Raw genomic sequence first — 26,363 nt, forward strand, 5'->3', positions numbered from 1 at the left:
TTCAGGGACCAAATCTAAGTTTCAGTATGTGAATCCAGTTCACTTATCGGAAGCAAATGGTTTATTAAACCAAGACAGTAATAAAAAACAACTTTGCTGTATTTGAAAAAAGACTAGGCCTGGATGGATCCACACTCAGTGTTGTAATGTGTAACTTTTGGGTGCCTAGCCACCCAGTGGAATCCACAAACCCTGCATTAAGTGCTCTCTAAACACAGTGGGAAGAGATAGAGGTCTGAGAACAGAATCCACAAAAGCCAGCACGCTAGGCAAGGAGGCACCTAAGCTAACCAACAGCAGATGCTCAAGTGTGGGGTGTGTCCTAAGCCCTGCCTCTCAGGGAGTTAGGTGTCTAAGGCCAGGTCTACGCTCAAAAGTTAAATCAACCCAGCTATGTTGATCAGGGGTGTAAAAAATCCACACCTCTGAGTGACAGTTAAACAGATTTAGCCCGCAGCGTAGACAGCACTAAGGGCTTGGCTACACTTGCAGCTGTAGAGCGCTGGGACTTAAACCCGCCTTTGGAGACCGCAGCAAGGAAAACGCTGCCGTGTGTTTAGTCAGCTGCAAGCAGACTGGCTTGGCCACATTAGCAGCTCTTGCAACGCCACAAAGAGCAGTGCATTGTGGTAGCTATCCCAGTGTGCAAGGGGCTGCAACGTGCTTTTCAAATGGGGGGCGGTGGAGTGTGACAGGGAGTGTGTTGTGTGTATGTGAGGGGGCAGAGTGTATCAGCATGCTGTCTTGTAAGTTCAGACAGCAGGAGACTCCCCTCCCTCCACCTCTCTCTCTCTCACACTCACAGCAGCAGCATTCCACAGTAACGGTTTGCTTTGTCCCGGGACAGAGAAGCAGCCGGCTGTCAGAAACAGAGCTTTGAAAGGGGATATCCGCATGCCTGCAGCCGAGTTCAAAACAAGGACGAGAGCGGCCACTTGACTTCAGGGGATTATGGGACGTTTCCAGAGGCCAATCACAGCGCAGTAATGCAACACATCGTCCACACGGACACCCGGGCGTTTCAGCCGGGGCGCAGCAAGCTCTATGCTTCTCGTGGAGGTGAATTACCAGGAGCACTCCAGCTGCAGAGTCCAGGCACTCTAAGTGCTTTGCCAGTGTGGACGCCTCAGGAGTTGGGGCGCCCGGGGCTGATTTAATGCGCTCTAACTTGCAAGGGTAGCCAAGCCCTAAGTCGACAGAAGAATTCTTCCATTGGCCTAGCTACCGCCTCTTGGGCAGGTGAATTAACTACACCGATAGGAAGACCGCACCCGTGGCTGTAATGAGTGTTTACACAGAAGTGCTACGGCTTTACTGTGCTGCTGTAGTATTTCAAGTGTAGACTAGCCCTAAGTCTGGGCTGCAGGGAGGCACCTATCTCTTCTTAGGATCCACAGCCATGAACTGTCACCCATTCCTGAAGTTGGGCACGTAAAGTGTTTCTTTCAAGAACAGTGGCAGTGCATGCCTAACTCCACACAAAAGAGACTGGGGGGGCCCAGAAAGAGGCCTCTTTAATTTTTAGCCCAATGTTAGGGTCCTCACCCAGGATGCAGGAGGGCCCAGTTCACTTTCCCCCCTCTGCCTGATGAGAAGGAATTTGAAAAGGAGTTTCCCACCTCCCGTGAGTGGCCTAACCATTGGACTAGAATCATTCTGTCTCTAGCCCAATACATATTTAAACAAAATGGAACAGCTTCCACATTAGAGACCGAGAATGACCCAAACCAGCATATTTGTTTTCTGTAGAGCTGGATTGCATCTCAAAGGCAAGGTAGGTATTGCCCTGCCTACCTTCACCTGGTTTGAAGATGGTGGTAAGGCTTAAGAGGTGAATAAGCATCCACATGCCTGCTAGAAGCAGTAATGTGCATGCACAGGCAGAGGCAGAAACTTATACACACTGGGGACTGTCACAATCTAAATTTAGGTGAGGAGTGAGTTTAGGCACCTTAGAGGGTTCTGTGGCAACTGTGCAGGAATTCTGTGGGCCACAGTGGCACCTAAATCTGGACTTTAGGTGCCAGAGTTTTTGTGGATGTGAGTCTTACATATACTTTTTAATTCAACAAAAATTTAGTAGGAAATAAATGAAGTGCAGAAACAAACGGAAATTCAGATAATTGACAATTTTCCAAGTCTATTGTGCATTTTAAAAAGGTATCGTTCATTTTAAACCACACTACAGCGTACCTATTTCCAAACCCCCCTCATTATTTGATCTCTGTATGTGTTGTAAAAATAAGTTCTAATTATAGTCAAAGTATTTAGCAAAATAAAAAGCGTTAAGGGTATACAGTATATGTCCAGAATGTTTCAAGAAGGGTCAACTGCAATCAGTGAAGCTAAAAATGTTGAAATTGTAATTAAGATTGACAGCAATAGACAAGTGCCAACATATATTTGTAGCTGTGAGGTGGGATTGGCCCTAACACTATTCCCATTGACTTCAGCAGGAGCAGAGTTATGGTAACAGTGTGAAAATCTCACCCTTTTGGTTTTTCCATGGGCTCTTGTTTAAAGTGAACAAAAAAATATTCTTTACTGGGCACAGATAAAGGTGAAAGTCAGAACAGGGATAAGGAAACTAACAAAGGGTAGCAAATAAGGGATTACAGAATTTATGGTTACATATGAAATTGAGCTGATCCTAAGGTTTAATCATAATAAAGACTTTAAAGGTGGCTTCTGCTGGCCTACAAAATGTGCCTATCATGCTAATATCGACTCTGTTCCTTGTAAACTCCCACCAGTGAGTCAATCTGCAGCCATCTGTTGTCTCTTGTTTTATACTTAGGTTGTAACCTCTTTGGGGCAGGGACTGTCTTTTTGTTGTATGTACAGCACCAAGCACAATGGGGGCCTGGTCCATGATTAAGGTTCCTAGGTGCTATGATAATATAAATAAGTTAAGAATACGTCTTCATTTTAGTTACAGTGAATATTTAGGAGCTGAGTACAGTCAACTCCCACGGACTATTTGCAGGTACAAGGAACTGTCCACAAAGCTCCACTTCTAGGATCAAGGCATACATTTTACTTCTGGGGGAATTCTGTGCTACTGCGTAATGCAGAATTTCACAGAATTCCCTGTTTCCCCCACAGAATTGGGGCTGCAGAATTGCTGGCTGCCACCTGGGACCGCTGGATTCTGCAGAGCCCAGCTTGCCACACCCAGCTTGGCTGGAGGCTGCACACTCTGCTTGATCCTCATTCTTGCAGTGACGGGTGAGGGCCCCAGAGACCCAGCTCTAGCAAAGAGTGAGGAAGGACATGTCTGCATCACACCACATCCCCTGCAAGGACAGTAAAGAAGTTTGGGGGGAGTAAAGGCTCTGAGGGTGCTGGTATCTGGGCTGGGGCTTCCCCATGTTGGGGCTCTAGGGGGAGGGGAATGCTGGTGTCTGGGCTCCGAGCGTGCCCACTGATTGCCCAATGCTGGTCTCTGGGCCGGGCGGTGCCCCATGGCTAGGATCTGGGGAAAGGGAATGGTGGTGTCTGGGCTGGGGCTGCCCCGCAGCTAGGCTCTAGGGGGAGATGGGAGTTCAGATGTCAGGGCTCTGAGAGCCCCCCACCCCAGGCCTCTCCAGCACTCCCCAACTGGAACTGAGCTGTAGTAGGAGTTTCTTTAATTCTGCTGGTGGGGGAATTGTTTTTTGCTGTTGTCTATATTGTTGACATACTTGTTGACAGCTATGTTGAAATAAATTACGAAAATAATTGAAACTGGGGTGATTATATTGTGTTATTTTGACAAAAATATACAGAATTTTAAAATACCGTGTGGATTTTTTAATGTTTTGGCACAGAATTCTGAGAGGAGTACAACATTCCATGGAACAGCTCCACAGCACAGATGTATGTCAGGGCTGGTTAATCAAATAGCTTGATTTCCTGAACTTTCCAAAATGCTTTATAATTAATAAAAAGCTTTTGCTGTAACTGTGCCTCTGTATTAGAATGTGACCTGCTGGCAGTGACCCAGTACTTTAAGAATGTGCAGTCTACTATTTCAAGTTATTAATTGAAACAAATCTTCTAACAAACTTGCACCAAAGTGCAGTCAGTTCAAAATACTGCTGCTTAAAGTGTTGGTCTCATAGGAAACTTTGAAAAACCTTTCTAAGTTAGTGTTAGGAACATATGGATGGAGACAGGTTTTGTGTTTTGTTACTGTGTCTGGTTCATGCTACCTATGGCTCAGCTTAAGATCTAGCCAGTTGTTTTTAACAACCATTTCCAAGAGCAACTCTCTGTGACATCAAATGATACGAACTTTAGGCAAGACATTTCCCTGGCAACAATAAACCAAAATAGTAAAATCCAAAGAATGCAATGTGTAAATGGATTTGCCTTTCATTTGCTGTTTTCTGGAGGCTTTTACATACCTACCCGCAGTGAACACTGCCTGGTTAGGATTTATGCCCTTAGGTTTGACATTAGCTGATTGTTTAAAGCAAGCAATAAAAAACTAACAAGTTGCCTAATGCTGCAATTTCTGATGGAAAAAACTAGCAATTTTATTTTTTCGAGAATGAAAAAAAAAACTCAGTAAAGGCAATTTACTGGTTACAAATGTCAGCCACCTGTTAAGAATAAGAATTGCATGTCCTTGTGTCAGGGATTCTAGTTAACAGTGTACATAACAAAACCATGCAACTGAGGATGTTGCCCCTTTTTGCTTCTATTATACTGGATTCAGAGGCAGAGTATTTTGTGCAATCCATATGTGTAGATTTGTGCTGACTAAAATCTACTGCATCCAAGATGCAAACAGACAATGATCCCAAATGGGGATAAGTTTAGGGGAGGATAACTGTCTGTCTAATATACTTTATTTTCAGTGATTCAATAAATCCCCCCCAAGGTTTAGTGACTAACTGAATAGTTCCCCATTAAAGATTAGCCTGCATAAGGAAAAAGCAACTGACCTTCCCATTTACCGGACTGACTTTCTGATGGATCAAACCCTTAAATTACAAAAAAGCAGGCATCACTTGAATGTCATCAGCAAGAAAGGCATAATGCCACAACTATATTTAAATATAACAAACTAAGCAGCCTTTGATTATCACACTCTGTTTAGGAAGATGAAGCAAGAACAATTAACTCCACTCTCTCATAGCAATTCTGAAACAAGCTTTAAATATCTGAACACATTAAAAATAAACACACCTTATTTGTGCCAAAGTTTATTTTTCAAAACCTTTCAATAACAAATGAATGAATCTGAGCAACAATCTTAAAAAACCCAAAACAGTTTTGTATGTTGTTAAATTAAGTGCCACAATTAAATGTCAACATAGCCAGTCTTGTGCTTATGTAATGTTTTATTTAGCAGAATTTGTATCTTTAAACCACCCCCCCTCCCAGTTTTATGGTCAATGAATTGTTTTCCACACATTCTGTAGCCATTATTATAAAATGGAATAACTGATTTCAAGAAACAGCCATACAAGAATAAGCCTGTAAAAAACAATCTCCTACATTATAGTAAGCTCCTTTTAAATAAATACCCAATAAAGGCACAAACCTGTTATACATGGGGAAAATGCAACATATAAAATGATGAAAGAGCTATTAAATAAATAATCCCAAATGAATAAATCTGTTCAGCACCTTTTTTTTGCGCCAGTGCTCTATATGACAAAATCCCCAGCCAAATGTCAGGTAAAGGATTAGACTTGAAACACAAGGCTATAGGTTTGAGATACTGAAGGAGGATTCCTAATGTACATCATCTTTTTTTCTTTTTAAACTGCACCAGTTATTACAATCTCTTTAAATAAATGCACGAGATACTTGTGGAAAAAAAGCTATGCAGTAATGTATTTAGCAATACATGACAATCAAATACATCTTCAGAGTAATAGCAACATAACTTTTCTATTTCTCTACCAATAAATGTATAAATGATAACATGTACAATTTCCATTACTCAAAAATATAATCTTTAAAATGGAAATAAATGACTGGTACACAGTGCCGTTAGATGTTATCCTTACGATACAAACTACCCAAAAGAAAAAAGATTTCCCTTTTATTTACAAATAAAGCACCGATCCACAGTGCATGATACTCTAAAATTGTCACACACACCCCCCAGACATCAAAAATCCAGATCTGGACACACCCTGTATTCAATCTTGTAGTAAGAGGTTATTCAACGTTTTACAAAAAGTATGCTCACTATTTTTACCCTACTTTTTTTCCCACCACTATGTGCATAGAACTAAAATTTCTCTATTACATAATTCTAGTTGGGAATCTAAATTTAAAGTAGAGAACTTCCTGGAGGCAAATTCATAACCTACGTTAAGGACATTAAAAAGAGACACTTTCAAGTCCAAGAAGCTCAATATTACCACATTCCATCCTACCTCCTGCAATAGATTCTGTGGCAGAGTGCCCCATCAGAAAGATACTAACTTGCTTCCCAAAAAAGGGTTGCAACAGTGTTAACATCTCAGCTGTTAGGCAGAATGATAGTCACAAGTGCCACAGGAATACATGATGGAAATGCATGGCACTCCTCAGATTTCACTGATTTTGAGAGAAAGGAGCTGAAGAGCACTAAGAACAGGATGCTTAATCACAAAAAACAGGGTTAGTAGGGGAGCGAATGGACAATGCCATATACATACAAGTCCTTTGTTGTCTTGCTCTTGTACCAGCTACTATTTGCAACGGTTGCAAAGCCTTTTTTAAAGTCATATGGTCCCCAATAATGGGGATAATTCTGCTTTACAACAAAAAGTGTCTTTCAGAGGATCAAGGGGCAAATACTGAGCCTTAAGAATCTTGACAGTGTCTTGTTTCCTTGTAGTTACATTATTCTTAATTTATGAAACCATACGTTATGGGCTAAAAATGATACTCCAGCATTTTACATGTTAAAATATGTTCACAAGGAAGTTGCTAAAAGCAGTTCTGTACACTTTTGTAAAGTCAGAAATATGCTAAAACCACCATTTCTTCAAAGATAAAACTAAAACAAGATTTTTATGTAAACCCATTAATGCACCAACAAATGCTGTACAAGACTAAAGGGAAGGTAGTTTATAAAATGTTTAAGATGTACACTGTGGCTGTTTTTTCCTTTTTAACACTAAATAAAACTTATCAGACAGTCTGATTACAGGAAAGCTGCCCAAGGAAGTCACTAAAATTTCTCTAGCGAATCAGAAATTTTAAAGTATTTGAGCCTATTTTTGACTGCAGGAAGTACAGAACAAGTACGTTCTAGCTAATGAGAATGTAGCTCTTCAATAAAGTTACAGTGAATGTATGCTGTCTGCCTGTTAATTCATTTGAATAATTTAAAATGAATCATAAGAGGGATATAATTTAAAATGGATTTGAACAGTACAACAAAATAATCTGCTACAGGAAAAAAAGTCTTGATATTTACTTTACAGTGCAAGACATTACCTGTTCACAACCTCTGAGGATTAACATTACTGCTTAACTATTTTAAAAAACACATACTAGTCTATCACACGTACTGATCTAAACTGGATTTAAGACAGAAGAATTTGTTGGAAGCAAGATCTTTAAATGGTGAGTAAACTCAATAGAATTCATCCCTATATCAAATAAAGTTTGAAACATTATGACTCACTTCAAGTTATGGGTATGTTTCCCCAGCATGTGGAGGGCCACTCTGTGCACTGGAGAATTCACTGGCTTAAAACTAATTATACAATATTTTTGGTCAACCCAGGAAGAGGGGATTAAAGCCAAAAGCCTTTAAATTCAAATTTCAATATTTAATCATTGTATGTTAGTCCAGTTTATATCTTTGCCAATACATGTCCAGAATTTTGGCTTAATACATCTGTTCCATTTGCAACATTTAATTTCACAGAAAGTTAGTGGTTACAAATTTCAAATACATGTGTCAAAAGGACTTAAAAATTCTCATTTCGTTTGACAAAAAGTATATTTCTTTTATGAAATAAGTATATTTCCCCTTACACTCTTGGCACAAAATTAACAAACAAAAAGATACCTAGAGAAAAGGGTATTATAGAATTTAAGTGCTGTATTTCAAAGGTTTGCTCTAGAAGAATTTGGCAAGATTACTAAATGACATGTTGGCATCTGTAAATTACCCTTAATGATATTATTGCTAACGTAACAGCCCCAAGACAAGACAGTCACTACTATACTGACGTAAATAACAAGGACGCTTATTTTCCTTTTATGATGACCCAGTTTAAGATTATCCCACAGTGAGATTTAAATGATATAATAGCACTTTTCCCTTTTCTTCTATTCTCCCACTAAAGTTCTGGAAACATGTTCTGAATTGTATGTATGTCAAATTATATACTTTTTTCATGCTATCATTTTTATTCTTCAGGTGTTCGAAGATATGAAAGATCAGGCTGTATTTTTTAATCCAACATTCTAAGGTATTTTTATGGAATATTTTATTCAATAAATATGAAAGTGAAACTTTAATTTTTGAAATCATTTTTGCATATGCGTAGCTAAACTGCAGTAATATTTTTCATAGATTAGATAATGGTTTGCAAGATTTTTATTGTAAAAGAAATGTATGTACATTTCTTAAGCAATACAGTATTTCTATTTTGAAAATTCAACAGAAAAAGATACTGCAGCATTAAAGAAATGTACTTAAAAGCTAACACATTTACACATTTAAAAATAATTACTTTTTTGCAATTTGTAAGGACTGGATTTGTTGAACAAGTGGCAAAAGCTATAGTCAAGGGCTGGACAATATCTTGAATATAATTCCTAGTCCGAAAAGATTTTTTTTTTTTAAACTGCCAAACTACTCAAATGTGGACATTTCTCCTCTTTAGTGGTCAGCAACAAGGTTTGCTAATCCCTCCAATTTGCTGCTGCTGGATGTGTCTGCAGTTCTACTGTGACATAAAGGCAACTCCTGCTAGAGCTAAGAACGACGCTGCTATGTGCACAAAAGATACTGTAAGGAAGTGCAGCTATCACTATCTGTTTGGAAGCTGCACATGCTATTCTGTAACATACTACTATCTTCTCCTGCTTGGAGACAGATCTCAAGCCTATGCCAAAGTCTGAATCTCTTAGTTGGCAATATAACACTCTGTCATAATGCCAATGGACCAGTTTTCCATTAATTGTTTTTATATATAGTTAGTTGATTCACAGCATTTAAAACTCACAGTATAAAATTTGTGAATTATAAGAAGCTATTCTAATATGAGAAAGCTGTCTGATTTCACACAATATTGGCTTTATATGATAATACAAGCATTACTCTATCAGAGTACTTTATTAGAGCATATGAAAGTTTTATTGCTCAACTTCATTTGAGTTGTGCCTTGATTACAACAGCCACACAGTTTAGGGAGAAAATAAAATAAATAGAAATATTATGCCCTCAGTCAACTTTCTACAGGCCATCTGTTGATGAATAAAGTTGCAAAGCTATTATGTAAGTAAGCCCCTCTTCAGAAGGTATAGGTCCTTAAAGTCAGATTCTTCTCGTCTTCTAAAATGACCTTTAGCTTCAAAGATTTTGGTTTTCTACTGAAGCTAGTCTTACAGTCTAAAACCAATGAACAAACATGATTCCATACCATAGTGACTGTTATAAACAAGAATCTCTAAAGCATTGCAATTAGAAGTAATTTTATATTACACAGGGAAAGTGGATGCCCTGCTGAAGACTGCACTGTGAGAACACTGAATTTTCAATCTCTTCTTTTTACCAGTATTTGGTCGTCAATGTATCTTGCTGCTTTGGCTGCTCTACATAAACTGTATCTGTAAGACAGAAATTAAAGTTTAAGTCTGTTTACTCAATGCACTATTTCTACAGAATAATGAATCAATTCACGTATTTACAAGCAGAACAGTTAACTTGGTTACTTGACAACCGGGATTTATTTGGGGGGGGTGAGGTAGAAGACAGTGCACTACTTATTTGGTTTCTTATGGAGAGTTATTTAAAATCACAAAACGCAAACATTTAGGGTTATGATACAAATAGATGAGTTAAATTCACAGCTGAGCATGAATATATGTTATCCCAATGGAGCACATAAATTAATGAGAATCTTCTCCCCACATAAAATGTATAAAGACCACATTTTATCATTCCAACTGTGGGCCCAAACCAGCAGAAGACATCAATTCATTGCCTGCTGTGTTGTGTAAGGCTGAACTCATCCAGGGAACGACTGGCTGGCTAGTCCTAGAAGCCAAACACTGCCCTCACATCTCACCTACGCCTGAAGTTTCTAGGCAAGGATTTTCACAGCAAAGTTGACCAGTAACCTGTGCTCAGTTGTTCTCCATTCATTTACCTCCTCCCTTTCTTCCCCTCCAGGCTGTAGTGCCTACAACGAGTTGCTACACAGATGAGAGTAACCCATACAAGCATGGAAATAGATGGCTGTAGCCCTAATGAGTTCAGAATTGCAACACTGGTTGGGAAGGAAGAAAGTCCAGTTTTACTTAGCATTGTATTATTTAAGGTATCCTTTTAGATCGCAGTGTTAAATCTTTATGGCAATTTTTTTTTTGAACAGCATTAAACCTTGGAGACCTATACAATATGAACAAAAGCTGGACTTGCCTTTTTTAAAGGCACACTAGGAGGTCATCAGTGTACGCTGGGATAGTTCACTGAAGTGCATTATTTTTTTTTTAATCATTCCCTTACTCCTAAGACTGGAACTTTTCCTTAATCTTTTAAGTTCACATTGAAAAAAATAATTAAAAAAAAAGTGTTTACCTGTGTTCCAGGGACAGGCGCAAAGGGATTAGTTGGCCGGAGACCTGGCTGTGTATAAATCATTGGCTGGGGTGCCATTAAAGGAGCAGCACCAATCTGAGGAGGTACCTGTAAGGTATAGAGAAAGACAGGGAAAGAGTTAATCAAAGCAGTATTTTAAACTCAAATTAATCTTGGAAACTTCATATTTAATATTTTGTGCTGTATGTGATATACTGGAAATCAGCACAACAGAACTAACAGGTATGTAGTCTCAGGTCTTTTAGTTGGTTTATGCTCCTTTCTTTACACAAACAAATTAGCATATTAAAACATGGCAAACAATTAAAATATACAATAACATTTACAAAAGTGTGAAAATACAGTTAACAATGAACTCCTTACCATTCCATACACAGGCACTTGAGGTGTAGTCACTGGGTAGGTCATTGGAGCAGGTACCTTTAATAGCAAGAAGAAAAATAATGCTTGAATACAGTTCTACTAGTAACATTTAGTAAGGGACTTTACAAAATATAAAGGTATATTTTGTAAAGTACTTAAAATAGGTTACAAGTTTACAAGAAAGTAACTTACATATCCAGGATAATGTACTCCATTCTGGCATACCAAAAAGGAATAAGGACAGAAAATTATTGAAGTGGTACTGAAACCAGACAACTTAACCCAGGAATGGGTTATGATATAGTACTGAAATTTAGCTATCTCCATGCTTTTCATTGTGAATAGAATATAGTTTTTAACTAGAATGGATAAATGTACAAACAATATAATGCAGTGTGCTATAAAAGCAAAAGCAGCTAATTCAACAGGCTGTACCACGTAACTTGGATAGAATTTTTCTTTTCTAACATGCAAAGAATAACTAGTTTCAGGCTAATAACAGAGGCCACATTTGAAACCTTTATTTGCTTTTCAGAACTTAAGGAAACAGGCACAGTATAGTTATTTTAGGAGAAGAGCAGGAGAATAGAAGAGAGCAAGAAAGGCTCGATCACTCATGAAAAGCAGTGAGGAATGGAGAGGAAGGGATGCTCAAGTAGCATAAAAGATTCTTAGCCTAAAGACAGCTTCCATATGTTTTCTGCCCTACAATAAGGAACCAGGTGTCTGAAGTGAGCCCAGAGACTGAAGAGCAGGAGCAAGGGGAAGAGGAAATCAGTGCCAGGAACAACCATCTAGGGATTCATTTCTACACAGGGCTACGTCCATCGTCTTGTGGTCCCATTGTGACCTAATGGGAAGTGTGCACACTATTAACAGTTGGTAAGTTATAGTGGATATTAAAATCAAGACTAGAAGATTCCATCTGCATGACAGATATGAAAGAGTATGTGTTTTGTACATGGGCTTGGGGAACACACAGTAGCTCTCCAAATCCCCTAGGCCATTTGATAGGTTTTGATTGTTTTTACTTACTAAAATAAACATTCTAGTTCTACTTCTTTAACCAGGGCAGCTATTTCAAGGATACAATTAGCACATTTGTATGCAAGGGTAGGAAGATATTCTGTGTTCCTAAAATGTTCAGGACAAGAATGAATAAATCCAAGAACATTTCCCATTATTGGTTCTACAACAATCAGGCTTTTGCAGATTTTAATAGATCCATAGCATCTTTCCATATCTTTTGTTGAACATCCAGAATATTGACAGGAAGTTATTACTGAGAATGACGAAGATGCTTAGAACTATTCCTTGAATTTTTGGGGGTTGCTTTATGGAATGTTTAACTCACACTTACTCTTCAGTTCTGGCATAGCTATTTTGCCTCAGCCACTGGATGATTTACAGTCCGTCACAAAGCTTGACCAGATTTAGGCTGGGCATAACAAACCATAAACTGACAAAAATTGGCATTTGCTCATCTTTCCAAGAGTATAATCTATGTATTAAAGGCAAGAGGCATAAAATACATAAACCCCAGAACATTTTCCTTAATACCCAACCCCCCCAAAACAGCCTAAGGCACACAAGTTTCAGAAGTATTTAAATAAATAAGGAACCTTGAAGATGGGAGTTAGGCCCTTTTGAAAATTTTATCCAAGACCTGGAATTGTATTTTTTCTATACAGGCTAAGTATTTCAAATACTCAATAAGAAGAACTTTAAATGATGCATTAAAAACATAGAAATGTACTAAATGAAGCAGTGAACTGTCAAATCCCCCTCTCCCAATCTACCCTTGCCTCAATGTCTCTTGCATACTCTCAAGGGATTTGTTGAAACTCAGAAGTTATGTTTCTAAACCATGGATGCAACAGAAACAGATGACAAGTTTAATTAAAGATCAGTCCTAACTATTTAATTGTTCCCTTCATTTTATTAGTTTGTCTAAACAAGGAGGGATAGATATAACCTATGGGTGCTTCCCGCTCTTTGTCTATTGGTTTAACATAGTTGTAACTGAATATTTCAATTTATAATTATTTGGGATTTATTTCTGGAAGTCATATTTCCTCAGTGGTGAGTCAGGTTATTGCCATGTGAGAAACATTTCTAGTATTTATCTGAATAATTAATGCATTCTAGACAACAATACGTTTCATTACCGAAGTGCTTTGAGATGGTTTAATAAGACAGAGTGCTATACCAAGAACTACACAAAGACGACTATAAAATGCAAAGTATTATCAGCAATGATAATTAAACAGCCCTGTTGAAGCCTGACAGGGACAAAACAAGTGGGAATGGCAATTATTGCATGTGAGATGTGTCCTCTCAGGATTCAGCAGCAAGATGGACTAGGTCCCTTCTTAACAAACCTAACTATCCCGTGAGATACGTTTTACCTTAAGACCACTGTACCCTCTCCAAAAAGCAAACAAACATTGTTAATTTCTGTCCTTCTCAAAAATGAAAAACTGGAATCTAGATTTTTTTTTAAAATGCCCTTAAATGTAAGTTTTTCAATGGTATGCAGGCAGGCATACTAAAATCAATAGCTAATATTCCTGCAAGTCATAGAATCATAGGCCTGGAAGGGACCTCGAGAGATCTAGTGAAGTCCCCTGTACTCATGACAGGATTAAAATTATCATCTAGATATCCCTAGGCATGTCTCTAACCTGTTCTTAAAAATCTCCAATGATGGAGACTGCACAACCTCCCTAGGCAATTTATTCCAGTGCTTAACCACCCTGACAGTTAGGAAGTTTTTCCTAATACGTCCAAGCTTAACTGCTCTTGCTGCAATTTAAGCCCATTGCTTCTTGTCCTATCCCTACAGGTTAAGGAGAACAATTTTTCTCCCTCTTCCTTGTCACAATGTACTTTTATGTACTTGAAAACTTGTGTTCCCTCTCAGTCTCCTCTTCTCTTTATGAACAAACCCAGTTTTTTCAATTTTACTTCAGATGTAGGGCCCTACTAATTGCATGGCTGTGAAAACCATGTCACAGACACACAAAATCAACCCTACCCTGTGCAATCTGAGCTCCCCTGCTGCTCGGAGCCCAGCTCTGACCTGCTAATGCGGCCATGCTAGGGAAAGACAGGAGTTGTCCTTCCCCTGCATGGCTGCTCTTGGTGGGTAGATCAGACCCACCTCCAGAGGAAGTGCAAAAATGAGGGTGGTATACCCTCACTTCCACGCTGCAGCAGTTCAGGAGCTGGGCTCCAGGCTTCAGTTCCCCCCCGCAACTTCCTCCTGCAGCTCTAGGTACAGGCACGGCTTCCTCCTGCAGTGGCTTCTGCCGGGCTGGGAGCTTTTGCACCCGACGGCTGAAGCTGGGGCAGCCCAGGCTCTGAAGCTTCACCACTACCCCTCCAACTGAGGATCAGGGCTCCCTCCTTCCAGCCAGAGCTCAGGGCTTCCGCCTCCGTCCTCCTGCCAGGGCTCCAGGCAGCCTGAGCTCAAAAGCTTCTTCCTCTGTGGCACATACCAGGGCTCATGGGGAACTTGTAGGAGCTTCTGCCCCTGGGGCACCCATTTTTCCTGAGGGACCCCCAAATGTGGCACCCAGAACTGGATACAATACTCCAGTTGAGGTCTTATCAGCGTGGAGTAGAGCAGAAGAATTACTTCTCATGTCTTGCTTCCAACACTCCTGCTAATACATCCCAGAATGAGGTTTGCTTTTTTTGCAACAGTGTTACACTGTTGACTCATTTAGCTTGTGATCCATTATGACCCCCCAGATCCCTTTCGGAAGTACTCCATCCTAGGCAGTCATTTCCCATTTTGTATGTGTGCAACTGATTGTTCCTTCCTAATTGGAGTATTTTGCATTTGTCCTTATTGAATTTCATCCTATTTACTTCAGACAATTTCTCCAGTTTGTCCAGATCATTTTGAATTTTCATCCTATCCTCCAAAGCACTTGCAACCCCGCCCAGCTTGGTATCGTCCGCAAACTTTATAAGTGTACTCTTTATGCCATTATCTAAATCACTGATGAAGATATTGAATAGAGCCAGATCCAGAACTGATCCCTGTGGGATCCCACTTGATACGCCCTTCCAGCTTTGACTGTGAACCACTGATAACTACTCTCTGGGAATGGTTTTCCAACCAGCTATGCACCCACCCTATAGTGGTTCCATCTAGGTTGTATTTCCTGAGTCTGTTTATGAGAAGGTCATGTGAGTATCAAAAGCCTTACTAAAGTCAAGATATACCACATATACCATTTCCCCTAACCACAAGGCTTGTTACCCTGTCAAATCATAGAATATCAGAGTTGGAAGGGACCTCAGGAGATCATCTGGTCCAACCCCCTGCTCAAAGCAGGCACAATTCCCAATCCCCCCCCCGCCGATGGCCCCCTCAAGAATTGAACTCACAACCCTGGGTTTAGCAGGCCAATGCTCCAACCACTAAGCTATCCTTCCCCCCCCTCAAAGAAAGCTATTAGGTTGGTTTGACACAATTTGTTCTTGACAAATCCATGCTGACTGTTACTTATCACCCTATTATCTTCTAAGTTTCTGCGAATAGATGGCTTATTTATTTGCTCCATTATCTTTCCGGGTACTGACGTTAAGCTGACTGGTCTGTAATTCCCTGGGTTGTCCTTATTTCTCTTTTTATAGATTGGCACTATATTTGCCCTTTTCCAATTCTTTGGAACCTTGCCCATCTTCCATGACTTTTCAAAGAGAATCGCTAATGGCTCAGATAGCTCTTAAGTCAGCAAGTTGAGTATTCCATGATGTATTTCATCAGGCCCTGGCGACAGGAAGACATCTAACTTGTCTAAATAATTTTGAACTATTTCAGCCTCTGATCCTACCTCATTTTCATTGGTATTCACTATATTAGATGTCCAATCACTACTAAACTTTTAGGTGAAAACGGAAACAAAAAATCATTTACAACTTCTGTCATTTTCAGGTATTGTTTTTCCCCTTGCCATTGAGTCTTGACAAATGCACTCCCCACTGGCAATTAGAAGACTTTTCCTGGTGAACAGGGAACTTGCTCACCAGTTTCTTTTGCTGCAAAGCTTTTATTTAAGAAAAGCTTCTAGTCCTTATAGACCTTTCATATATTAACAAAGGAAACCAATACAGTGGGTCTTCTTGAATCTGTAGACAATTTAAAAGAACAGAGTTTTAACTGCACAATCCTAGTCTCAGCACAACCCAAAAAACCAGGAGTTTCTGAGGCAGAGGAGAAAAAGTTAACTCCCCTTCAAGTCACTGAGTGTGGAGCTGCTCCATAGGCAATTCTCCCCCTCAACTGGAATAGCCTCTGGTACTTTTTTTTAAAAATTCGTATCAGTGGAAAAGGCAGTGTATTTACTTTCATGGTGCACAATTTGAAGTCAGAAATGGAACACCACCACTTACCATATGTGGAGCAGGAGGAATGGGGGCATGATTCCATGTAGTTGATGTGCTTGTTTTTGCCTGCCAGTTTGTTCCGCCAGTAAGTTTCTTCTCTGTAGGCTGATTCCACTGCATGTCTGACCTAAAAAGAAATTACAGAACTAAGCTTCCCCATAGAGTTAACAGGCTCTTGCATAAAAGTATAACAACTTTGACCGGAAACTGAAAAGAATTTCTATATAAGCAGATAATTAAAAATCAGAGGACATGTAAAACTGAACACTACTACAGATGAAAACTCATGTAGGCACCAGAAATTTACACAGATTCTGATATAGGAAAATCTCATTTCCACTGCTAACTTATTCCAATCGTCACTGATCTGTGTTCTTGCTCTTACGACAGTTTCCACTGCTTTTGGAGCAAGATAAGATGTAAACTTTCTAAACACCATCTAATGCAATGTAGCTAAATGGTTTCTCAGAGAGCATGTTACAGAAAATGATTTGCCAGAGCTATTTATTCAGTGGCTCACTTGAATTATGCCTTATCTGACATTAACAAGCAAGGCTGCTCAAATCTCCAAGTCTAATTTAGATACTTAAAAGGATGCCACTGAACCAGTAGGCTACTTCATCCTCATCTTTCTTTTTTCTAAATTCACACAGTATTTTTTTTTTTTTTTTTAAAAAAACAAGGACTGGATACGTGACAGTTCTCCATCTTACAGTGATTTAATTAATCTTACTATCAAATGCAATTTAGAAACTGTCCATATTATGGTTGAAACCCTATTAGTCACAATTATGTTTGAACATGGTTTTTGATAACAAGATTTCCTGATCAATGTAGATGGTATTCAGAACAAAGACCTTAGTTAACCAAAGATCTTAGTGATGAATTATGTTTCTTAGTCTATAGCATGGTTTTATGACAAGGAATTATTTTAAAAAGAAAACATTACTTTTCACACTGCATAATTTTAAGAGCTTAGTCAAGAGTACAAAAAAGAAAATATCTTACTTTTTGGAAGGGGTTCCTCCAAAGCCAAGATCTGTAACAAAAAAAGATAACCCCCCCCCAAAAAAAAACATGTTTAATTAGCAAAATATGTTCTCTCTTTAATAGAGAAGGAAAAATAAGTTTAAAAAAACCCTCACACTTACTTCCTACTAAGTTAGCAAGTGATGAATCAAGGTCATTTGCTAAAATTTTTCCACTCTGCTGATTGATTAGAACGGCTCTCTGACATTGTGTCGGTACTGTTGGTTGTAATACATCCTCTAGAATAAAAACTGAAAACAGAACATAGAAACTGTGTCATTAAAACAACCACATTTTGGCTGATACAGAAAACAGACAAACAAAACTTCCATTCTCCAGAAAGCACTATTCTCATGACACTACCAGTAGTTTGGGTACAATTTTAACACGCCGAAAAGAGGTATTCAAGGGGTAAGCAAAATTTAGGTTTATCTTTTTTTTCCCCCTTGGCATTCTGAATTCTGTGTATAATTCTAATAAAATACTAGAACATGTATGAGTTTCATTTAAAGGGTTACAGGCAGGAATCTTAGAAAGCTCCTATACTAAGATAATTTGATCTCAAAAGATACGTAAGCTGAACCATTCCTGACTTTCAGTGAAAAAAAGCTACCTGACAGAGGAGTGTTACAAAATAATCTAAAAAAGTGTTCTGTCACAAAAGCATGGCAACATGATACTTCCTTGGGCAAGTTACTATTAATAACTTTTGCATATAAATTGTAAAAAATAACCTCTTCATCTTTCAAGAACATATCAAGCTACTAATGACCAGCAGAAACTGTATTAAAATATTTGCGCACAGAATGTGTTATCCATTATATTACCTTTACCTGGATTTTGGAACTGTTTGCAAGAACTAAATATCGTGTCTTATCCCGCAAACACAATAATCATGTTTGAGATAAACATAACATGCTTCAAACAGAACTAACAAGATGACAGCTTTTATGCAACACCACTACAATTCAACTTTAAGTGTTTAAAACAGTTTGATATATAAACTTACCCATTAACAGACATCCAGTGGGCCACAATGGACAATTGCATTCGAGAGGGAGGGGGAAAGAGAAGAGACATTACACAATGTTTTAGACGAATGAAAGCTAGTTAAGTATTCTATTTTTAAAGTAGAACTCAAAACAAGCTAGCTATTATGGAAGTGATTATTTATTAAATTACCAAACCTATGTTCAATTTATAAGTTCAGTTTTGCATTCTCAGAAGTCATCTTAAGTTTGTTAATATAAAGATAGTTTTTACCACTTGTAGTCCTGTACTCATTTGCTGTTGACTTTCCTCCAAATACAGCATCAAAATCCACATTAATTATGGAAGAAGTGGTGCTCTGAGGAGCCGAATGAAGAGGAAATCCTAAAATATAAAATTTAAAAATTAGATACACAGTAAAGCCATCTGTACTGTCCAAAAAGTTACCATCAATTGCCAAAGGAAAACACACAAGTGTATGTAGGCTTATGACCACTAAATTCATCTTCATGCAAAAAAGAAAGGAAATTTAGATTTGAGAAAAGAGAATAACAAAAACCCTGAAAGTTAATTGTTACCACAGACTTGAAATTTTGTTTCAAGAAAAAAAAGGAAGAATCCAGTACCTACCAAATATATAGCTAATCTGGAAACCTCAATTAATACGCAAAAAGAAAAGGAGGACTTGTGGCACCTTAGAGACTAACAAATTTATTTGAGCATAAGCTTTTGTGAGCTAATCCGATGAAGTGTGCTGTAGTTCACGAAAGCTTATGCTCAAATAAATTTGTTAGTCTCTAAGGTGCCCCAAGTCCTCCTTTTCTTTTTGTGGATAAGGACTAACACGGCTGCTACTCTGAAACCTGTCAATTAATATGTTCATTCCTTAATTTTAAAGATTGATGTCCAAAGGAATTTTGAGAGGAAGGCAGTAAAAACCAATGAAGGCAGAAATGTTCAGATACTTGATCACATCACATAGAGAAACAAAAATAAACCAGATACTTTCAAATCTAGAAATATAATCAACATTTAAAAAGTGAATATTTACTTGCATTACAAGATCTGAAATTAAAATATAATTATTTGGTTGAAATTATGGCAATCCAAAACAGTTTTTAATTAGGACTGTCAATTAATCACAGTTAACTCATATGATTAACTAAAAAAATTAATCACGATTAATCGCAGTTTTAATCGTACTGTTAAACGATAGACTATGAAATGAAATTTATTAAATATTTTGGATGTTCTTCTACATTTTCATATATATTGTGTTCTATGTTGTAACTGAAATCAAAGTGTATATTATTTTTATTATAAATATTTGCACCGTAAAAATGATAAAATAGTATTTTTCAATTCACCTCATACAAGTACTGTAGTGCAATCTCTTTGTCATGGAAGTGCAACTTACAAATGTAGATTTTTTTTGTTACATAACTGCAATCAAAAACAAAATAATGTAAAACTTCAGAGCCTACATGTCCACTCAGTCCTACTTCTTGTTCAGCTAATCGCTAAGACAAACAAGTTTGTTTACATTTATAGGAGATAATGGTGCCTGCTTCCTATTTACAATGTCACCAGAAAATGAGAACAAGCATTTGCATGGCTCTTTTGTAGCTGGCATTGCAAGGTATTTACGTGCCAGATATGCTAAACATTTGTATGCCCCTTCATGCTTCGGCCACCATTCCAGAGGACATGCTTCCATGCTGATGATGCTCATTAAAAAAAATGTGTTAATTAATTTTGTGACTGAACTCCTTGGGTGAGAATTGTATGTCCCCAGCTCTGTTTTACTGGCATTCTGCCATATATTTCATGTTATTGCAGTCTCGGATGATGACCCAGCACGTTGTTTGTTTTAAGAACACTTTCACTACAGATTTCACAAAACGCAAAGAAGGTACCAATGTGAGATTTCTAAAGACAGCTACAGCACTCGACCCAAGATTTAAGAATCTGAAGTGCCTTCCAAAATCTGAGAGGGACGAGCTGTGGAGCATGTTTTCAGAAGTCTTACTTTAACACTATGATGCAGAAACTACAGAACCCAAAAGCACCAAAACAAGAAAAATCAGCCTTCTGCTGGTGGCATCTGACTCAGATAATGAAAATGAACATGCATCGCTCCACACTGCTTTGGATTGTTATCAAGCAGAACCCATTAACAACATGGATGCATGTCCCCTGGAATGGTGGTTGAAGCATGAAGGGACATATGAATCTTTAGCGCATCTGGCACAAACATCTTGCAATGCTGGCTACAACAATGCCATGAAAATGACTGTTCTCACTTTCAGGTGACACTGTAAACAAGAAGCAGGCAGCATTATCTCCTGCAAATGTAAACAAACTTGTTTGTCTGAGAGACTGGCTGAACAAGAAGTGGGACAGAGTGGACTTGCAGGCTCTAAAATTTTATATTGTTTTATTTTGAATGCATTTTTTGTACATAAAATTCTACATTTTTAAGTTCAACTTTCATGATTAAGAGATTGCACTACAGTACTTGTATTAGGTGAACTGAAAAATACTATTTCTTTTGTTTTTTTACAGAGTAAATACATGTAATCAAAAAATATAAAGTGAGCACTGTACCCTTTGTATTCTGTGTTGTAACTGAAATCAATATATTTGAAAATGTAGAAAACACCCAAAAATATTTAAATGGTATTCTATTATTATTTAACAATGCTATTAACTACACAATTAAACATGATTAATATTTTTAATCACTTGACAGACCTATTTTCAATATTAGAATGGATTGGAAACATACGAAGAGTTATGCAACCCAGTTTACTATCACTATTGTTTCCATTTGGAAAGAAATTAGAGGAGGTTTTACCACTAAACTGTTCCACTGTTTGTTTGGAGGTAAAGGTGGAAGAGACGAAAGGGATAGTAGATTTTACAGCTTCTTCAACTGGCTTCATGTCAAAGATGTCCAGATGGGGTGGAGAACCAACACAACCATTTGAGGACGAGAAAGGACCTTTCAGATATAGCAGTAAGTAATAAAAAAAGGAAAGAAGAGAATCTAGAGTTCAAATAGCACACAGAGAAGCACAGAGATAGTGAACATTACAATATGAAAGTTTCCCAGAACTAGGGTTAAGCAAACTTATTTGAAATGAATTTCTAGCTATAAGTTTTCCCACATGGTGTTCTGCCCAGCTCAGACAGTTTTACTGAAACTCATACCAGTTTCCTTGCCTCAAAGGAGAATATTTAATTCTGATGTTTTTCACATCATTCTGTTAAGAAAAAGGACATTTACTCACCTGTGAACAGAATTCCCAGAAGGCATTAACCTATGGACACACATTCCTGGGCCTCCGAACTTGGCAAATGGCACTAGGATCATTCACAACTCCACTGACTAACATACTACCAGTTTTAGTGGTGGCAACCTTTCCTTATTTAAGTGTTTATAAAAACTGCATCTTGTTAGTTAACAAATTCTTCCCTCAGGTAATTCAATGACAGTTGTGCGTGTGCAAGTTGAAGTAACTTAAGTTAATGAGAGATGTGCATCTACATGGAAGGACAGAATTTGGCCTTGTGTTTTCCCAGTTAAATTTGCTTGGTTTACCATGAAGTATCAATTTTTACTATCATCAAACATTGCAAAGCCAAGTGCTGTAGCTGCAGTGGAGCAAGCTGTACTCTATTCTACTTCACACATTATCACCAAAACAGTCATCTAAATTTTAATTCCATACTGTGGTTACTATGGATCTACTAGAAGAATGCTCCTCAAGTCCATTGTTTGCAGTAAAAGAATAAAACCAACTCTAGATTTCACATATTTCTTTTCAGAGAAATAATTTTTTTTTTAAGTTTGCAAGTTTAAATGGGAGTTTGTTAACTGTGCTCCAAATCTGTTTTCTGCCCTAACAGAACAACATTCGTAATTTCTCTAAAATACAGAATTCAATGCTTTTTAATGCATTTAAATTTAATGTCAACTCTAAGATGACCAGGTTCATCTCTTATCAAGGTAAGTGGTAATATTTGGATTTCTGACAGTTAACTGAACATACAACTTAATTCTTCAACGTGAGTTGTTTTAGTAAGACAACGATAACTGATGAATTCTCAGATGCTAAGAATATTATCTATTCTGTTAAACTACAATAGTGACTTACCTCCCCATGCACTGCTTGCTGATGTTGCTATAGCTGGAGTACTCTGTACAGTTGGAACAAATGCAGGTTGAAGATCAAAAAGATCACTGGATAGGTTAGGCATGCTGAAAATAGAGAAAAAAATACGAGCTACACAAGTTAATTATAAAGCATCATTTGGTCTGTTATCCAATTTAAATTTCCTGAGCAGATTAAGCAAGAATGGAGTTTGTTTTTTGTTTTAAGTTTCTGCACACACATCCCGATTCCTAGCTAAAAATATGTCCAATATGCATTTAATGCAATTTTTAAAGTATGTGGTATGCACAAAATATTTGTTTGCTACAGCCTCAAAGATTCAATTTCATTTTACTGGACTATTAAAATTACAGAGCAAATACGTATGTTTCCAAGTTTACTTTTCTAGAAGTCACAGCGAAGGTCAAGAATGGTTCTACAGGACATAACTGTCTTTTTTTTTTTAATTAAAGTGAAGCATTGCAGTTTGGTATCTAATTGAATATCAAGAAAATCTCACAGTCAGCCATAAGATTTTGACTCTTGAGAAATATATTCTGTGAAGTTTATCTACGCCTTTCAGTTTTTCAGGCAATTAGCCAACGCAGTGTTTTACACGTGCTTAGGGAAGAAAGTGTCCCTCACCTACTGGTTGTAGGTGCTGGTGCTGCAAAGAGGTCAACAGCTGTAGTGGTATTCACACTTTTCCCTGATAAGGTGCTTGGAGATGCTGATGTAGAAGTGGAATTTGATACCACAGAAATCTCTTTTAACCGCTGCTCCTGAAAGATAAATTAAGAGAGACAAACTAATTAAAATTTAACTGTACTAGAATTTAACTCTTTAATCTTCAAAAGTACTATTTTTTAAGAAGGATTTTTAATAATAAAGGCTTGATTAACACCAATCACACATTCTTTTGGGATGCCCAAGAAACTGAAATATAGCTAGCTGAAATATTAAGGGAAAGAGGAAATGTTTCTATTAAAACAATCTCAAAATTATGTTGAAAGGTCAAGAATCTGACAAAACGAACAAATGCCAGTATGTTTAGTTTTGAATCTAGAACACCATACTTGGCTCACGCTGTTGGTCCCATAGTACATGCTTATTGTATACTGTAGCATGCATTTATACAGCACCTATCACTGCAGGATATGTATATGCTTTACTTAGCAAATGTTTGTAATGTAAGCAAAGTAAAATGAACTAACTTCTCTTGCAGGGAGGTTCCTAACCTCTGGAACATTACAAACTTTACAGGACCGATGGAAAAACCTTGTCAGTAAAATAAATATTATGGTTCAGGCCAAGCAGGTAGCCAACACTAGACAGAGGTGTATCTTTATAACCTATCCTGTATAGGGTGGAGACAAACTGATTATGAATACTCTTCTCCAAAAACTTGTTTGTACTAGACATTTCTGATGACTATCTACTTTAGGTTTTTACACAGCTGTTCATCACTGTTGAATTTGACAGCGTTCAAAGTTCCTAGAAAACTTCATGTAGTCTACCCCTCTTTCCTTTTCCAGACAACAGCTCTGCTTGGGTGCATGTTTGTTTTTGAAATCCTATTTAAGTAAATGGAATTCTATGCAGGTCAATTCGCATTTTGAAAAATAAAAGAGTTATTTGAAGAAAAAAAACCCAAAAACACATTGATAGTACTAGGAGAATTCTAAAAGCCAATTGCCAGCAAAATTTTATTTCTGCATTTAAATTAAGATATCTGCTCCATATCAACAATTTAACCTGCCCCCTTCTCCCATATAAAGGGAAATCTAGCCCAGTCAGCCAGCAACCAAGCCTAGACTTCAAATACAGGAAACCAGCCAACAAGTCCTACCAAACTTGATAGCAAATTCCAAGCACAGAGAAGTGCTCCTTTTTTGCCCCCAAGGTTAATTAACATCAATAAGACAGAAATGTCCCAAAGATACTCATCAGCTCATTTAATCTCACCAACCACATGTCTATACTAGCCATGTCTCTCTATATTACCCCACATTCCCCAGAGGGATCTGCTACAAAAATAGGATTTTGAAGGACTAATGTCCAGTTCTCCAACAATAGTGGGAGGCTGCCCCGGGAGCCTCTGAGCAAGTAACAGAGGGCAAATAAAGGAAGAGAGTCTTTAAGGAACCAAAAGAGAGAGGTGGGAAAGAAAAGAAAAAACAAGCTCATTTTCCTAAGACAGGACGCTACTTTAAAAACTGTAATTTAAAAAGGACACAGATGTGCCCCGGGACTGAAAAATAAACTGTGCTGCAAGATCAACTCTTTCCCCTTTCTATATTTTCATGGACAGGGGAGTCGACTATTGTCCTGTCCACACTACAGCATTATGAGTAGTAATATGGCTGTTGCCCCAGGATTCTAGCTTATGGGGACAGGAATCTGTTTCCTAGAGCTATACTTGCTAAATCATCCTAAATATAAAAACCTATGTGGACAATATGTATTCTGACAAAACGCAAACCCAATCAATTTTAGAAGTATAGGTGAATAAAGTGTTCAGATTTTAGTTATCAAGTTATGCAATCACAGTAAGAGCCACCATTTACTGGAAGCTACCATGCACATTTAGGGGAAATCCTGGTCCCACTGAAGTCAGTGGAAGTTTTTCCACTGACTTCAATGGGGCCAGGATTCCACACACAAAATATTTAAGCATCGGGTCTTGGAACACCAATCCTTAAAAGATAGAATACCTTAAGTGCTTGCAGTCTAGCTTGTTCTTCCTCCAAAGCTTGCTGTTTCTCTTTCTCATCCATTTTGCTAAATGACATTCCTGTGTTGGCAAGTGTGGAAACAGCACTGGATAGGGTGCTTGCTCTAAAATAAAGTTTGATCAGAGAATGATTTTTTTAAATTGTGACTTTTCATTTGCATCCAAAAGGCACCTGAAATGCTTCATAGATAGTATGCTATTTGTCTCTGGACTCAGCACTAAATACAATCACCTTTTGGTGAGGAAAAACAGCAAAACACATAATACTATACATTTTGGGGCAAGGGTAGAGAAGGGGACAAGTGTAGAATTAATTGTTCTTCCATAGTTTCAGCTGAAGAGATATCAGATCAATAATCAGGTACAGAATTTCATATAGATGTTTGTGATTCTGCCACACAATTTACGTACCTGTCGTAAATATGATATTTTAAATAAGTGGAACAAAATTCCAAATGGCATACATAAACAGGTATGTGTTAGTATTTTATACTGACATGGGAAACAGCACTTTTAAATCTGTAAGGATCTATCTAGCTCACATGCATGCACACACACTTGATGCTGTAGAGCCAAATCCTCCCAGCTACTTGTTAAAAACTGATGTAAGAGGCTCAAGTGATGACTCTGCCGCAATGCAGAAGCGTGGTTTTCTGCGAAATATGCACATTTACGTTGATTTCATCTCTCAAAAAAGGGGTATGCCGAAAAAGGGTGTTTTGTCCAACTATCACAAACACTGATTGTACATATTGTTGCATCTTTTGGTGAAGGAACTAAAACAATACCCAGCTCTTCCTCACCTCATCGTTCAAGTGACAATACATCTTTCACTAGGAAGAATAAATGGACTTGCCATCATCCCATCCAAAAAGCACACCTTGGTAATGAGCCAGATGGGGACAGTGGTATG

General features: G+C 38.0%; 1 protein-coding gene across 4 annotated transcripts in view; it reads right to left on the reverse strand.

Annotated features, from left to right (window-relative positions):
- Nucleotides 1-5,176: 5,176 nt before the first annotated feature.
- The window catches only part of LOC144270569 (phosphatidylinositol-binding clathrin assembly protein-like), a 49,798-nt gene continuing 28,611 nt past the window's right edge, over nt 5,177-26,363 (reverse strand). Inside the window, exons 10-21 of one of the 4 annotated variants that reach the window (XM_077827134.1) lie at nt 25,431-25,554; nt 23,362-23,498; nt 22,720-22,823; nt 21,417-21,563; nt 18,833-18,943; nt 17,692-17,808; nt 17,549-17,579; nt 16,547-16,667; nt 11,330-11,353; nt 11,138-11,194; nt 10,754-10,861; nt 5,177-9,780 (exon numbers count right to left, since the gene is read on the reverse strand). In XM_077827134.1, coding sequence (XP_077683260.1) covers nt 9,766-9,780; nt 10,754-10,861; nt 11,138-11,194; nt 11,330-11,353; nt 16,547-16,667; nt 17,549-17,579; nt 17,692-17,808; nt 18,833-18,943; nt 21,417-21,563; nt 22,720-22,823; nt 23,362-23,498; nt 25,431-25,554 — 1,096 coding nt within the window. In that variant the 3' untranslated portion in view covers nt 5,177-9,765. The remainder of the gene's footprint in view (nt 9,781-10,753; nt 10,862-11,137; nt 11,195-11,329; nt 11,354-16,546; nt 16,668-17,548; nt 17,580-17,691; nt 17,809-18,832; nt 18,944-21,416; nt 21,564-22,719; nt 22,824-23,361; nt 23,499-25,430; nt 25,555-26,363) is intronic. The other 3 variants (XM_077827136.1, XM_077827135.1, XM_077827137.1) reach the window with 3 other exon arrangements.

This window comes from Eretmochelys imbricata, chromosome 9, assembly GCF_965152235.1.
Source record: "Eretmochelys imbricata isolate rEreImb1 chromosome 9, rEreImb1.hap1, whole genome shotgun sequence".
Taxonomy (NCBI): Eukaryota; Metazoa; Chordata; order Testudines; family Cheloniidae; genus Eretmochelys; species Eretmochelys imbricata.